This window comes from Triplophysa dalaica, chromosome 4, assembly GCF_015846415.1.
Source record: "Triplophysa dalaica isolate WHDGS20190420 chromosome 4, ASM1584641v1, whole genome shotgun sequence".
Classification (NCBI taxonomy): domain Eukaryota; kingdom Metazoa; phylum Chordata; class Actinopteri; order Cypriniformes; family Nemacheilidae; genus Triplophysa; species Triplophysa dalaica.
Window position 1 is genome coordinate 22,795,568 of NC_079545.1, and position 16,954 is coordinate 22,812,521.

General features: G+C 39.0%; 2 protein-coding genes across 8 annotated transcripts; both read left to right on the plus strand.

Annotated features, from left to right (window-relative positions):
• Positions 1-335: 335 nt before the first annotated feature.
• srsf7a (serine and arginine rich splicing factor 7a) lies at positions 336-3,404 on the plus strand. 5 transcript variants are annotated; one of them, XM_056745914.1, is made up of 9 exons: positions 336-407; positions 531-612; positions 1,424-1,648; positions 1,974-2,153; positions 2,225-2,299; positions 2,379-2,417; positions 2,558-2,671; positions 2,766-2,852; positions 2,936-3,404. In XM_056745914.1, exons 3-9 carry the CDS (start codon positions 1,431-1,433, stop codon positions 2,985-2,987), a joined length of 765 nt encoding a protein of 254 aa, XP_056601892.1. In that variant the 5' UTR covers positions 336-407; positions 531-612; positions 1,424-1,430; the 3' UTR covers positions 2,988-3,404. The 5 variants fall into 5 exon arrangements, with proteins under 5 accessions (XP_056601892.1, XP_056601891.1, XP_056601894.1 ...); XM_056745913.1 differs by having other exon boundaries at positions 341-407; positions 514-612; XM_056745916.1 differs by having other exon boundaries at positions 366-612; positions 2,945-3,404.
• A 4,154-nt stretch (positions 3,405-7,558) lies between these two features.
• Positions 7,559-15,945, plus strand: hnrnpl (heterogeneous nuclear ribonucleoprotein L). 3 transcript variants are annotated; one of them, XM_056746530.1, is made up of 14 exons: positions 7,559-7,718; positions 8,314-8,432; positions 8,575-8,812; positions 9,633-9,718; positions 9,861-9,957; positions 10,062-10,134; positions 13,714-13,749; positions 13,996-14,064; positions 14,280-14,554; positions 14,711-14,832; positions 14,954-15,155; positions 15,231-15,288; positions 15,447-15,554; positions 15,634-15,945. In XM_056746530.1, the coding sequence occupies exons 1-14, from the start codon at positions 7,635-7,637 to the stop codon at positions 15,690-15,692; spliced, it is 1,626 nt and encodes a 541-aa protein (XP_056602508.1). In that variant the 5' UTR covers positions 7,559-7,634; the 3' UTR covers positions 15,693-15,945. The 3 variants fall into 3 exon arrangements, with proteins under 3 accessions (XP_056602508.1, XP_056602510.1, XP_056602511.1); XM_056746532.1 differs by having other exon boundaries at positions 15,459-15,554; XM_056746533.1 differs by having other exon boundaries at positions 15,231-15,282; positions 15,459-15,554.
• The last annotated feature ends 1,009 nt before the right edge of the window (positions 15,946-16,954 follow it).

The following is a 16,954-nucleotide window of genomic DNA, read 5'->3' on the forward strand; positions in this document are numbered from 1 at the left end:
AATCCTTATCATAATTCATATTCATAATATATTAATTTAAATACTGAGTCTATGTCTTGTGTCACTTTATGAAATGCACAAAAATAAAATAGCATTTCTGTAAGTAAAACCTTAAAACAATTTCATAGTTTTGTAGTTTTTACGGTGCTTTCGGTATTCTTTAGGGCACATGTATCCCTCAAATACAGTCTAAATAATTATGTTAAAATATTAACAGAAAACAGACATTGATATTCCCAACGCCATTTAGCTCTACAGAAACGCGCCTTTAGTTTGAGTTACAGCCGTATAAGCCAATCATATTTAGTGATCAAAAACCCCGCCCCTTCTTGAGTGTGCCTGAAGCAGAAGGCCCCGCTGCCGGTGACGCTTCCGGGACAAGAGCGTTAAGTTCATTTTATAAACTGGTAAGACTTTTTTGGCAGTAAAAGATATCCTTGCGGGAACGGGCATTTTTAACTCTCGATAATTGGGTAGTTTAAACGATACTGATTTTGACTCTGTTCATGGCAGTTTTCTCTTAACATAAGGTTTGGTTAAAGCGTTTTAATCAACCGGAAGAAGACGACGTCCACGCGCCCTCACACGGAACCGAGGACGTCCAGTCTCACAGTAAGTCCGCGTGTGGTAGACGTTGTATATTGTTTTAACGTTTTTGCTCCTCACATGCGTTCACCAATCTTGTACATGTGGTCTAGGTTTTAACGTTTGTGCCGGCTGGTGGGTCTTTGATTTTCGGTAGGTGTAACGTTTAGTCAAATAACGTTCCAAACAAAGAGCGGCCTGCTTTTCTGGCGCACTTGTTAATGGCTAATTTAGCATGCTAGCCCAACGTTAAGACATGTTACTTTGTTACCTAAATGTATAATAATCATAACGTTTGACTTTTAAAATGTTATGATTTTAGAGCGCAAGTTTAGCTGTGATTATTTCATAATTGTCTCGTAGCTAATGACCGGAGTTTTAACTATTGGTGGCTAACATTACATTACAGAGGAGCGCGAATTCAAAGCCCAAGTTGCATCTCACACTCGCTAGTTTCATTTCGTTAACAGTTGTCGCATCTTTAGCTTAACCGATGTAACTTGGATGCATCCACCTGAACTGCTGCTCGAGCGTTATGTTTGTTAGATCATGCTGCACAACAAGAGCCGAAGATCCATTCACTTTTAGAATCACTAATTCATTCATGGTGTCTCATAAATGCTGAAACATTAGGGAAGCGTCTATTATTGGAGACTACTAATCACTTTAGTCATGTTTAAAAAATTAAACTGATGCGTTAATTTGGTTGCTATTGGATTGTGGTAAAGGTAATAAATTGTTTGTACTTCAAAAGTCAAATTTGCCAAACCTTACAGCCAAGTTAAGGTCTAGTGAGAAATGCATTGTAAAACGCGTGTTCTCTTTGTCCACATTACAGGTTCAAGATGTCCTACTCATCCCGAAGTTCCTCTCGTCCCTCAGACTGTAAGGTCTATGTGGGTGATCTTGGCAACGGTGCAGCCAAAGGTGAACTCGAACGAGCCTTCAGTTACTATGGACCATTACGGAGCGTGTGGGTTGCTCGGAACCCACCAGGTTTTGCCTTTGTTGAGTATGAAGATGCGAGAGATGCAGAGGATGCCGTAAAGGGGATGGATGGAAAGTGAGTCAACTTGAGTTCTACCTGCCTACATTTCCCATGATGCTACTGCTGCACATTTAACACCCTGACTTCTTCAGGGAGCTCAGACCCGCAGGGGTGAGTGTCGGCGGTTTATCACTGTTTTTCCGCTCACAAAGGCCCCCACATTATGGCATTTTCCTGGATGCAGGTTATATGTAGTCCAGTGACTTTATGTAATAAAACTGGTTTTGAGAAACAGGGCAAATATGAGTGGTCTGAGTTACATAAATTTTTGTGACACTGAACTTTTGGTTTATTAGTTGACCAAATTAAACTATTAACCTTTTGATCTATAATATTCTAGGGTTCTTTGTGGAGCTCGTGTTCGAGTTGAATTGTCAAACGGTATGTCCAGAAAGTCTCGTTATGGGCGCCCCAACCGCAGGCAATTTGACCCCAACGACCGGTGCTACCAGTGTGGAGAAAGTGGTCATTACGCTTATGACTGCTATCGCTTCAACAAGAGGCGTGGACGTCGCAGCAGGTACATGACAATGTGTTAACTTTATTTATTTACTTGAAACCAGACATATTTGGCTAACGTTGTTTTTGTAGATCTGGATCACGTTCTCGGTCTAGATCTCGTGGTCGGCGCTACCGCTCCCACAGTCGTAGCCGTAGCAATGAGAGGTAAGACCCAGCGCTCTAAACTATTCAAAAAAGGCTTAAACTGTAAAGACAACAGTCTAATTTCATGTTTTTAAAACAGGAAGTACCGTTCACCCTCATACTCCAAACGCCGAAGCAGGTAAGCTGTCCGTCATCCTGTTATTTCAACACAAAAACAGCTACAATGATTTGAGATTTTTCTTGACTTGTTTTGTCTTTGAACTCTGTTGATCTCTTGGAAGGATTTTATATATGTGTATATGTAATTTTAAACTCCAGGTCAGGTTCCCCAGCCCGCTCTAGATCCAGAACTCCTGTGCGTCGTTCTCGTTCACCTGTGCGCAGGTCCAAAAGCCCTGTCCGAAGATCTAGAACCCCTGTCCGAAGAGACAGGTACATACTTTACCCATGCAATTTTATTAGATATCTAAAACTGGACTTCATGCCATCTTGATTAACAAACCTATTCATTTGTATTCTTTTCAAGTCGTTCACGCTCTGCTTCCAGGCAGAGGGTTCGTAGTGTGTCCAGATCCCGTTCTCGGTCTCGTTCAGTCAGCCACAAAAAAGACAGGTATACTTCTGCTATTTTACACTGTGTTTGTGCATGTAGTTTGAAATGGAGAGTGTGTGGATGCTGATTTTGTTTTGTGTTAGTCGTTCAAGGTCTCCCAGCCCAAGAAGAAGCCCAACACCAGGTGCTGACTGATCGGAGTACTAAAATCTCCCCCATTTTCCACCTTTGCCTCAGGGCTGAAATGAATTTTATTCCCCCTATGATTTCAGACTCGGTTCTACTGTAGCTGCCAAGCTCTTGTTCGTTTCAATAATAAAGCCCCCCAGCCTTGTAAAAAGATCACTATCATCTCAAGCAGCTCATGTACATTTTTTTTCTTGACGTTTCCTCTTGTCACTTTCAGACATTTTAAGCTCCATTGTTTTTTATTTCAGTGTTGAGCCAGCGTTCTGTGGTCAGTGAATTGTGGGCAAGGTGGTGAATGAGCTATGTGATTTAGTCAGTGTAATGTATGAGCTGAAGAGTATGCTGTGATTTGTTTGGTGTAGTTTGTTTTTCTTTTGCATTGAAAATGGCAATGTTCTTTTTAATAAAGCTTTACAAATCCAACTTTTTGTTTTCTGAGTTTATCCCTTTACTCTAGCATGTTGCTGTAGATGATACTCCTCTTTGTTCCATATACCCTTGGCAACATTGTTTATTATACTTCCAACAAATTTTTTTTAGGTTTCTTTTATAAAGGGTTGCGGGTTATTGTATAATGTTATTTAAAGAGTTCATTCCAAAAGATGTATTTACTCGCCACCAACTTTGTTCCAAACGCATATTTTCTTATTCTGTTGAAAACAAAAGGTATTTTGAGGAATGCAGGAAACAACCAAACAGTTCTGCAAAAATGTGTACAGGTTTTGAACAATTTTAGGGTTGAGTAAATGTTTCTTCTTTGGTTCAAGTGACAGAGTACTGTATGGGTCTGGATTCGGGTTTTCTATGTCAGGCATGTTCTCTGGTTTCTCCTTCACATTCCAATGATATGCAGATTTGGTGAATTGGAGATAATTGCCCCTGGGTGTGTGAACATTACCGAAACTGTTGACAAATAATGTATTACGCACTGGTTTATGCCATGAATGTCGACACAAGCTAAGCAATGAGAGAGAGGCTGTGGTGACGTATTTTTAAAAAACATTGTTCACAGAGAGGCACATTGTGTTAATTGCAATTTCCATTCATAATTTGTTAAATGTACTCTATGCAACGTGCTTACCAAAGTATTAGCCTCAAGTAACATACGAAACTCTTAAATTGTTTTTTGTATCTGTGAGATGAGTGGCTCAACTAATGAGTATTAGTTTGAAAATAATGAAATGCATTATTTAACAATGATATGTTTTTAAAGATGAACTCTTTTTCATTAGTTTCTTGTTTTTATTCTTTGTTTTCTCTTTTTGAGAAGTTCTTCAAAATGTAAAACATGATGCGTCTGAGCTGTGTTCAACATTTAAAGAGACAGATAAAATGTTATATAACATAAACAAATTAATGGTGATTTCAATTTAACTATGTCTGAATTATATTATAATTGGAATGGACTAAACAACTTATTTTTACGAGATAAAATATATAAAATGTTTTCATTCCGTTGTTGTTGCACTGAAGTCCATTCCTTTTGGTGTCTCCAAAACGCATTTGCTGTACTCTTGGTGAAATAACAGCATGTTTAACAGTGATAGTTCACCCAAAAGTTAACATTTTGTCATCACTTACTCACCCTACTCAGATTGTTCCTAGCCTGTATACATTTCTTAATGTTTGGAAGATATTTGGAAAAATGTCAGTAACCAAACAGATCTCATCCCCCATTCACTGCCATAGTAGGGAAAACAAATATGCGAGTCAATGGGGAATGAGACTTTTTTGGTTACTGACATTCTTCCAAATGCCATCTCTGTTTTTATCAGAAAAAACCTCTTTCAACCTTTAACAGGTTTGGAACAATCTGATGGTGAGTAAATGATGACAAATATTTCATTTTGGGGTGAACTATCACTTGAGCAATTGAAACACATATGTACATTGTACACATATGCTATTTTTAAGGAAATGTATGCTAATACAGCTGCTGTTGTCTTTTCAACTAAAATTATTTAAATAGGTTTACAGGTTTGTTTAGAACTATTGAACGATCCATGAACCACGTGACCACACCACGGCAGCGAGATCTCACGTTCAACGGCTCTTTACAACGTACTCTTACCGGTCATGAGGCGCGACTACAATGCCCCAAAATGCAGTTCGACTATGTAGATCAAGTGGATTTGTGTTGCATCTTTTTACAAGTGGTAATCGCTGCAGAGCCAAGGGGTTGAAGCAAAGCTCAAGCTCCCCCTCGATGGACCTAGTGGGCGGAGCTTGAGCTATCCACGCATAGGTACAGTGCGAACTCAGGGCTGGTTAACTTATTAATGAGCGCCAGCAGTGCGCTCACCGGTCTCGTATCACGGAGGAGATCGGGAGCATAAGAGAACGAGCGACCGGTCCGTCGAGGAGAGAGAACCAGGCCTGGATTTTAGTTGTGTTTTTTTTTATTTCGCCGGCAGTCGTCCGTGAGGGGATGCCGGCTGTTTATGTTCTGTGTTATTATTTGATTAAATGTTTAAATGTTTGCCGGTTCCCGCCTCCTTTCTTCCTTACTAGCGAACTTTATTACAAATACAAAATATATAAAAATATATTTCAAGAACACAACACTTATTTTCACATAGAATTTTAATGTTAGGCCTATTTTACAAAACAAAATGATATTTACATACAATATACATGTATAATGTTTACAACATTTCATGAAAAAGAAAGGAGCCCGATTTCTTCTTCTTCCATGTCACCTTCATATAATGTGTTTATAAATAAGTCACAAACCGTGATGCATCATTCTGAAAATCTTTGGCAGTTCATTCTTCCCAGCAAAGGGGCATTGGTTCTGCCCCACACACTCCAGTTGAATTTCTGCTCATAAACACCTAAACAAAAAATGTATACATAAACAAACAATAGTCAGGTAATACATAAAGATGTCCTCTACATTCAGAGATTCTTGGTGTTTGGGTAATCTCAATGACATCTGATCATAACTTCTGTTTCATCTGGATTTGGTAGTTAGCTGTGGGATTTGACTGTGGAAGGTGACAGACATTACAATGTTTTTAGGCGTGCATTATTTTATTTTTATATACTGCATGCATACTGGAAATGCACATTATGGAGGTTTTAACCAAAAATGTACCTCAATATCATACCTTGTCATATAAATGCCTGAATTAACTGATAGCACCACCACTGTCTGATTGTATGTCAAACTGATTAAAGATAGTAACTGAAAATCTGAATATCTTTTTATTCTTTTGATGGTGTTCTCAGTCCTTCTTGCTTAACAAATAACCATCAATGGATGCAAACTTACCAAAGCACAATCAAATGCCCAAAGAGCATAACAAAGTGCATACAGAAATACAAAACTAAAACTTTATTAAGAAATGTTTGTGGGTGGCACAAAACATGACAACAGTATAGCAATTATAAGACCACTTACCATGAATACCCACAATCAATTCCTACCAACTGAAGAGATGCACAAATAAATACCGATTGTAGATGTCAAGTATGGTAATGATTTTTGTTCAATGTTTAGGCAAACCTTTATGTTTGCTCATAGTTTTGTTAAAGATATGTACTGTACTCTTTCATAACTCTCAACTACAGATATTAAAGAGGTAGATGCAAAGAAGTTAAAAAGCTGTACCTCAAAACCTGTCAGTACATACATGTTCTACTGAATCACAACAAAACAATACATTCTAGATTAAATAACATGGGCATTCAAATCCAAGTTAAGACATAATTTATCAAATTGCAATAAAAATTCCACAGTTTTAAAGAGAACTTCCCCTTCTTATGTTAGAGCCAGTGGCTTAGTTTCACTATGACTGAATTATACAATACTGAAAATCACGGCTGGCTGAAAAAAGTTCCCAGGGGATTGCACATACCTAGAAATAAATGTATATGATAATGCAATGTAAGTCGCTTTGGTCTGCCAAATGCATAAATGTAATGTATTTCATAATGCATGACACAGTTCATGAAATCACATAAGAAATTGTTAAATGATTGAAATGTTTTTATTAAGTATTATAAGAAGTATTATAAGAAGAAGGTCGTATAATTAAATCATTCACACACATTTCTTCTTGTTGAACTGCATTTTGCATGTGATCAGCTACATGATTTTGGAGCTGGTGTTAATTGTTACAGTAGGCACAGTGGTATGTTATGCAGCACACTGTGCAATATGTGCATTTCTCAATAGACAGCAGAGGATCCTGTCCTCGAATAACTAACGTTACTGTCTGATGCGTCTGGATAAACAAACATTTAAATACATAAAAACTATGACTTAAAAATATACACACTAATGTCACGTGCTAAATGTAGCATTGGAGATGGGATGACGCTTTAACGCTAACGTTAACCTACTCCCGATTAATGTCAGGAAGTGAAAAATAATTAGCAATGTCGAGACAGCAATAAATCTATGGAAAAAAATGATGCATGTCTCAATGTTAAGTTTATCTTGAATGAACGCTCTTCTTACGGTGCGATTCAAATTGTGTAAGTTCAGATGTCGTGTACACCGAGTAGCTCAAGCTCCGCCCCCTTGGCTCTGCAGCGAGCACCCTTTCTCTAAAGAGGACATTTCAGTTTCCTCTCGCGTTTGATCCCCTCCGGGTTGCCGTAGCTGCAGCACCGTTTTCCATTTTGGAGCGTTTCAGTCGAGACAACATGGCTGCTGCGGCAGGCCATTATTACGGTGACGGAGGCAGAGCAACAAAAAGACAGAAAACCGAAAACGACGGCATGGCTACGGTAATATCACCTTATTAATGCCATTACAAATTGCATGCTTGAATAAAGACATTTTGCATGGTACGTTTTGCGTGGTTGAAAATAGAAATTCGTTTTACACAGACACGATAGTGTCTGTTTTTTATATAAAACGTTCATCTTTAATACTTCATGAATGTTTCATAGGATCCGATCTAACGTACATTGAAACTGACTTTTAATACCCGTGATTGGGATAGATGTGCTTTAATCAATGGCCAGTCATTGTTCTAGGCCGGCAAATCAATCCCTACATACATACATCTATTTGGTACAGATTAAGCCTGATTTTAAAATGCTCGGAAAGAAACATTTAGATACACGATAATTAGTCAAATTTTTGCCTGTAGACATTGTGGGGATTATCGTAGTAACTGTAAAATGAATGGGCTTTTCGTAGGACCTATTCCACCAACCAGAGCCGTTTAACCATTTCCGGTTACAGTTTATAGATTTTACTCATGATGGATAAAATGACCAAACCAATATCATTCTATTGCAGTGTTATTTGCCTTAACCATTCACAAGGATTCGTGTTTTATCGTTTGATCTAACCCTCTTTCTTCTATGTGTGCAGGAGGGTTACAATGACCCGCACAAAACCCTGCCCTCTCTAGTGGTGCACATAAGGGGGCTCGTTGACGGGATTACCGAGGCTGACCTGGTGGAGGCGCTACAGGAGTTTGGCACTATAAGGTAAGCATGAGGCTGAAAATCATTAGTGAATTTAATTTTGTACTGTGTTTTACCACCATTGTCTTTTGTTTCAAAATTAAGGATCGTGTTTTGCTGTATTTTAAGATGCATGTCTTTGAGGATTTGTCTGTCTGTCTTTTAGTTACGTTGTGTTGATGCCCAAAAAGCGTCAAGCGCTGGTGGAGTTTGAGGACATGGGCGGCTCCTGTAATGCAGTGACGTATGCTAACAGTAGTCAGATCTACATTGGTGGTCGGCCTTCTTACATCAATTACTCTACCAGTCAAAAAATCTCTCGGCCTAGTGACTCCGATGACACCCGGAGCGTCAACAACGTACTGCTTCTAACCATCATGAACCCAATCTACCCCGTTACTACTGTAAGTTCTTAAACGGTGACGCGTTCACAATGGTTTAGTTGAGCGTTATGATCATAATTTTTATGTATATTGCTTGCTATGTGACATTTGAGGTCCTATTACTAGGCAAAAAGTAAATCTTGTGCATCTTGAAGGTGTCATGAACTAGCCTTTTTTTATAATTTATACCGTTGTCTGACGTTTTCTTATTGATTTTTTTGGATTGACGGATCGTACAAATGTTTATATTTGCATAAGATTCCGGTCAATATTGGCGGCACAGCGTTGCTTTTATCAGTCTCTGCAAATCCAACATCGACATGTTCCTTTTCACGAAGGAATCCACGGTGAAATGAAGTGAACAAACGCTAAATATTTTACAATGTGATGCAGCCTTCCGAGCATAAACACAACACTGCGTGTATCAGCAGTTTAGTTTAAACTGACGGACAAAACAAATCTTTAGCCGAAAAATATGTTGCTATCGTTATCAGTTGTCAATCATCGCAAATGCTTGAGTGTGCACTACGTGTTCATGGTTTAGGTCATTCGTGAACCAGTGGCTAGAGAAGAAGTCGTTGATATTCTTCTGTGGAGACTGCGTTCAACCTATCATTTACGTCATTGATGGGTACATTCCAAACCTGGCGTTTGCTGGGCTTGGTGTCAATAAAAGTTGTGATTTCAGTAACAAGGCGTCTTCAGTTCTGACACTTACTGGATGTTTGTTTGAATACGATGTGCTTTATTAGAACAAAAGCTCAGGTTAAAATGGATTTCTTAATTCATGACACCTTTAAGATATTTCTTTGAGTTGTTGATTGCATTTTCTTTTTTGTAGGATGTTCTCTACACCATTTGTAATAACTGCGGCCCTGTTCAAAGGATTGTGATCTTCAGGAAGAATGGAGTTCAAGCCATGGTTGAATATCCTTAAGCAAAATGACCTTTGTGATACTATGACCTTTATTATACAGAATGATAAATTAGGCTTAAACATGAAGATAAAACCAAATTCAGTACCTAAAAAACATTTGTCGCAAAAGTTTTCTCCTTGACTCAGGATTACATTTGATTCAGTCCAAAGTGCACAGAGAGCCAAAGCATCTCTCAATGGAGCTGATATCTACTCGGGCTGCTGCACCCTTAAAATTGAGTATGCCAAGGTTGGTGCCTCACATCATTATATATCACTGCATTTACAATTTAAGGCCATCTTTATACATTTTTTAAATTGTTTTGTAATAATATCTTACTCACTGTTGTGCAGCCAACCCGTCTCAACGTCTTCAAAAATGATCAGGATACATGGGACTACACCAACCCAAATCTGACCGGCCAAGGTACTTTACTAATTATCTAACTGCATTCTCTCTGTGCTGCTCCTTATGTTTTATGGGGATGGGTGTATGGACTGGCCTCCTTTAGTGACTCCTTTGGGAATGTTGACCACAAGAACAGGTCGTTTCCGAGGGAAAGTCACTTAAGTGATGCTGCTTTATTCTCACTTTCTTCTTTAAGGACATTCGCTGAATAAAAGTACATATAGACATGTTTTAACATAAATGCACACAGACGCATCCGTTCATTTCAAATAGACACCCGGGCAAAAGTTGAGTCAAATGTACAGTTTTGCATGTCACTTGTCTCATGTTAAAGCACAAGCATTTCTCATTCACGAAAACCCCAAAATGCAGGCAGGCACTCCTTTCACTTGGACCCTCACTTAGCATGACACTGCATCTAGCGTATTACATGATGGAGATTTTAACATGCAGTGTGTCGTTCTCTGCAGTTGTATTTGCTCTTGAGTCTTTGAGGCAGTTTTTACATTGAGCTTGATCTGTGGTCTGTTTGATTTTTACATTTTGTATTCAGAACATGTTCATGTTCAAGGTTTTGGGTTGGGGGAAGTTCACCCAACAAGAAACATCCTGTCGTAATTTTTTCATCATGTCATTCAGAACCTTGAATATGACTCTTCTGTCGAACACGAGAAGATATTTTGAGAGATGTCTCTGTTTCTCCATACAAAGGAACCGTCATTGCATTGAGACCCAAGATATTTGGTTAGCAACATTCTTCAAAATAACATTTTGGTTCTACAGAAGAAAATCATCCGGGTTTGGAAAGACATTAGTATAAAGAATTTTATTTTTGGGTGAACTTTCCCATAAATTGTGCATAAAATTCACATTAAACCATACTACCTGATGGTAAATTGAGTTTTGTATTCCCAGGACTCTGTCAAGGTTCATTCATGCTTCATATAGTTTTCAGCGTCCTTCATGAAGGGCAGTGTCATACAGAGTTAAGTCCTTTGTGATTTTATTATGACTGGAGCTAAACTCTGCAGGAAGTGCCCCTTTAGGAATGGAACTGTATAGGCACAGTCATATGTTTTAGGTTTCTGAGGGTGAAATGGCAGCTAAACACATTATACATCCATTTTACATTTCCATGTACTTAAGATTCTCAATCGTCTGCAAGACACATTCCAGTTACTTCACAGCACTTCAACAGGTCACATGGAACAGTGAAACGGAACAATAGCGCAACAACTTAAATGCTTCAGAGATGACAATATTACACGTAATGAAGTTACACGGATAGACAACATCTCAATACTCAAGATATCCTTCCACTCAGCTTACATCTCCATTCTCTGCAAAGGTGGCGGCCATCTCTCTGACTTAATGACATATTTTGGGGGATGGGTCAAATCTTTTTGGATAGTACATTACAGCCAGTAATGAAGACCTTCACATGACCACAAACCAACCAATCAAGCAACAAACACATGCAAATCGACAAAGAAGGGAAGTGGTACAGATACGCAGAATGAGAGCGGAATCATACGGAATGTCGTTACATTTCTCGGGTGTTTGGGCTACTTTTGCTTACGCCTCTGTCCTCTTTCCTGAATATCATAAGAACATGCCAAGCTGACATAACACTGAACCAAGATCGCTACACCACGAGTGCCACGATCAGGGATCGCCATGACAACATGCCAAGCTGACATTGCCACGACAACACACCAAACAAATCGCAATGCATTTTTAGCAGAGATTGATGGCAAGTCGATATTTTCGTCGTGATACAAAGTCAAGAGTGCTCCAACACCGTGGTCTCATTGCACACGACCAATAGAGAACATCATGATTTCATACCAGACATATAAATGAGATCGCCACTCACCCAGCCAAGATTCCCATGATGAATCCAAGCAGACTCGTAACGAACAGTGATGTCATCGATTTTACACTACGAGTCCATCTGAACGCGCACATCCAAAACCACATGAACACTTTTGCCTCGCTAGCAAATGCGAAACGCACCAAACGAGACACTGGGCGACATTATCGACAACACATCACACATGGAAAGGAGTACAACTGTTACCGTGAGGACACACGCACCCCTAACACAGACAGATCCTCTTCTTTCCCTCCCCAAGCCCCATCTCTTTGTGGACTGAAGTGCTTTCTCTCATTTCTCCATCCCTTCTTCTCTTCCTCTGTTTTGAATTCTCTGTTTTTATTCCTTGGGCACGGCTGACCGTGTTCTGATTCCTGTGTTACGCCCCCTGTGTGACGCAGGTGTGGATTAGTCTGGCTGCTGCTGTGGCATCTCTTCTAAACTCGCCGCGGCACCTGCTGTCTGCTATCCACCCTATGCTATGGTAAGCACCAATGTGCCTGGAACATGGCAAAAAACACATGCAGTGGACTGGGAGGAAAATGACAAAAATTCAATGGAAATGGAGTCTTCTGGGAAGCAGAGACTGGTAACGCATAACTCGCTTGCACCCTGGTGTCTGCTCCGTGTATTAGAAAAATGGTTTCAACAGCTCATTCAAACTGTTCAACCAACCAGTTGAATTCATTCATCTAGCACATTGTTTGTAGGATGTTCAAAACATTAAGTACTGAATAACACTGCTGTCAATTTTTTTTTATATTTTCTACTTTAAAACATGAATATACATACAAAGTTGTCCATCTTTACTGTATAGCTTTAAGTTGCCCGGGATGCATTAATGTTCGTAATATGCATTCCTGGGATTGTTGTTCTGATCCACAGTAAAGTTTGTCTATTTTTTGGTATGCACTCTATACTGTGTGATTCAAAGGATGGTTCATCCAAAAATGTAAAATCTGTTATGTACTTGCCTATTTGGCCCAGACCTGTTTGACTTTGTTCTAGAGAACATTAAGGGCAGTATGTTAAGGACTGAAAGCCTCTAATTTTTGCATTCCTGTTTTTTCATACAGCGAAAGAGTGTGTCTGTTCCTACCATTCTGTCTTTCTAGTAGTATTCGGAAAAAACGCGAATGTTAAAAACGACATGCTTAGCGTTTTTAATTGGATGAACTGTCACTTTGTTTATTGGAAAATAAATGAACTGTAAATGTTATTCTATCTTTCCTCTTTTAAGATGTAATCAGTTAAGGTCCTTATGTGATGTAATAATGATCTTTATTACTTCTCGTTTTTCGACATGACTGCGACAAAACCTTTGACAATGAGTTAAAAAGCATTTTGATTTACTGAGTCTGAGTTTGAAAATTTCAACAATGTTTAAATTATTTGGTGGTGTGTTGATAGGAACCCAGATGCAAGAAATGCTTTGAGGTTATTTCTGTACCATGCCTTAAGTATTTTTTTTATGGCATAAACAGATCTTTAACTCGGAAGGATTTATATGAAGACTCTCACTATTGAATGATTGTCTGTCTATTATGATGTAGCTATTTTTTGATGTACTAAGTCTGATGTGCTTAATTTTGAATTTAGTTATGTTAAAATGATGGTCTTGTACTGGGTTTGACAATGTTTAATTTTATTTGTATACATTGGGACATATACAATTTGGTACTGTTGTTTTTATTGCATCTGCGTATTTTATTTTTGTGCAGATTCCGAAGCAGATGGCAATTGGAACAATTCACAAGGTGTGTGTCTGGTTGTGTGAATATAAAGTTCGGAGTGAAAGACTTTGATAGAAACACTGCTAAAACTATATAACCTTGCAGACGTTCTCTAATGTATGTCTATAAGAATCTCCATTATGTTTTTTTAATTGCCGTCACTGGTGGTAGCAAACCCTTATGCTCACTGCATGTTGATCACAGAGTTGCACGCCCCACTCTTTTGTGTTTACTAGTTGGGTTGCTGTACTTTTGTTCTCTTTGTTTTAGACCCCAATGCTAACCCAAACAAGCGGCAGAGGCAGCCGGCACTGCTGGGAGATCATCCACCAGAATTTGGTAAGTCTTTTAACTTGACTGCATTAAATATTGCTTTTACTTTTATTCATTTAGCAGATCTTTTTATGCAAAGCAACTTCTGTATTCCTCAACTAAGCAGTGATCAGTAGACAGACATGGAGATGTATTTAGACAACAGATGAACTGCCACCTCGTTTTAATGAAACAAATGCCAAGTAGATTCTTTAACATTCATACATCTTTTTTAATTTCAGGTGGTCCTCCTCAGACAGGCTATGGTCATTATGATGAAACCTATGGACCACCACCTCCACCCCCCCATTATGAGGGCAGACGTATGGGCCCTCCGATGGGGCGTGGCCGAGGTGGACCCCATTATGGTGGGACGCAGTATGGACATGGACCACCTCCACCAGATTACAGCTCTCACGCTGACTCCCCGGTGGTCATGGTTTACGGCCTTGAGCCCACCAAGATAAATGCAGACAGAGTTTTTAACATATTCTGTCTCTACGGCAATGTGGAAAGGGTGAGCTGGTGCTGTTTTTGATGCCAAACAGATATTTTAAGACAGTTTTAAATACTTTGTAACATGGCAATGTTAAGAGGTCTTTTCTGGGTTACTGTCTTTTTTGTTTGTGATGCCAATTCATGGATTATATTAACAACTCTGGGTTATTTTTAGGTGAAGTTCATGAAGAGCAAGCCAGGTGCTGCGATGGTGGAGATGGGAGACTGTTTTGCCGTGGATAGAGCCATTTCTCACCTCAACAACAACATGCTGTTTGGACAAAAACTCAACGTTTGGTGTGTACAAAAACTCAACCTCCATTTAAAATTCACTTTAGTGATGAAATCTACACTGATTTTGTATGTCCATGTGAACCTCTCTTTTACGCATTGTCTGTTTGTTTCCGTATTTCATTAGTGTGTCCAAGCAACAGGCCATAATGCCAGGCCAGTCATACCAGCTGGAAGATGGGAGTTGCAGTTTTAAGGATTTCCATGGCAACCGAAACAACCGCTTCAACACAGCCGAGCAGGCAGCCAAGAACCGTATCCAGCAACCCAGCAATGTGCTACACTTCTTCAACAGTCATCCGGACAGCTCTGTTGAATCTTTCGGCCAGGCAAGAAATGATCTGGCGTATCTTGTTGTATTGCATCTTGGTCCAGAGTTTAATGGTCTCTTTGTTCATCTACAGATTTGTGAGGAGTCTGGAATCAAGAATCCAAGCAGTGTCAAGTTATTTACAGGCAAGAGTGAGTTGTGAATGAGTGTGTGTATGAACATGGGCATGTTAATTGTCTGTGTATGTGTGTTTGTGCGCGTGCGTTTGTGAATTATTTTGTATAGTGTAGAGGTTGTGCATATTTTATTCTGTATAAATACACGTGTATATGTGCTTACTCCGGTGTTGGCGGAACTACAGGTGAGAGAAGTGCTTCTGGCCTGTTGGAGTGGGAAACCGTAAATGACGCCATGGAGGCTCTTGCCATGATTAATCACTACCAGATGAAAAACCCTAGTAAGTAACCATATAAACGGTGGATGTTTGTCAGTCAAGTTAGGATATGTCTGTAACTTGCTTTTTGTTTCTTCCTCAGCTGGGCCATACCCATACACACTCAAACTGTGTTTTTCAACTGCACAACACGCAAATTGAACCCGAGATGACCACTAATTTTTGATGTTCTGTGACCTTTTTGAAATGCAGCATCATAGCATGTCTTAATTCCTGACCCCAAAGGGAGAAAACTAGCCAGTTAATCTCTTTCCAGAATCACATTGTACTCAACATTTTGTACCATTATTTTAATTTGTAATTGTTTTTTATTGCTATTAATACTTTTTTATTTTCAGTTGTCTTGTGTGACTGTACATTTGTGGAAAACGTATTAAAGACAGTGTGAACAGGTTGTGCATATTTGTTTATTTCTTCTGCCTAGCTTCAAGGGGGAATGCAGAACCGTTAAAATGGCATAAAAAAATGAATGAATGGTATCTTATTTATTTAGTGTATTTTAACGTTGCGCAATATTTTCTGACTTCAAAAGATAAAAAGAAAAACCTTGTTGAATTATATTATTTGTATTTGATAATTAAGCTTAGACCATTTTCTCCATTCAGAGCCTAAGTAGTTCGACCGTTTTCCTTCGTAAGCGACTCTATCCTAGATCTGATCAGCCCACAAATGGGAATTGCATGAAGACACTACCTCAACTGTGAGCTGAATATCTTTAAACCCTCAAACCTATGTTACGATCTGTTCTACTGCCGTGGAAACGAGACCATTGTACCAATCGCACTGAGCAATTAAAATGAAATCAAACATGCATATGAAGAATCTTTGTGGGGAGTTTATTGTATTGGAGGAAGTTCTGTGTTTCTCACCTTTTGGTGTGGACACCTTGACACCGGCCTTACATTAGTAAGTGAAAAGTATTACTCCAAAAAAATATAAATCATGGTATAAATTTTGGTCATTTGCTAATAAAAGATAATCATTAATGGGACTGTAAACCTCCATTGCAGTTTTAACGCTATTAAAATATATTAAAAACAGTAGCAGGGTTAAATAAGATAATTAAAAAATCTTTCACATATGCACACATGCCATGATCTAACTGACCTCTGTCTTTATCAGTCTCTCCTCTCTTCTTTCTCTGCTGATGTCTCTTCTGTGAAAACTCAGTATAACCAGACTAAAATCAACAACTCACCTGACTCTCATACTTTCTTTTAAACCTTCTCTGCTCCTTTTTGCCAGCCTGCTCCTTCACCGCCATCAGACATCGGATGATTTTGCACCTTTCTTCATAAAGTCAGTTTTTTGCGCCGCCGCCTCTTGAACATGCCCAAACCCCCGACACATGCTCGCTCCCCTCTTTCTCATCTATCTGAAGATGACTTTCCCGTGATTATTTC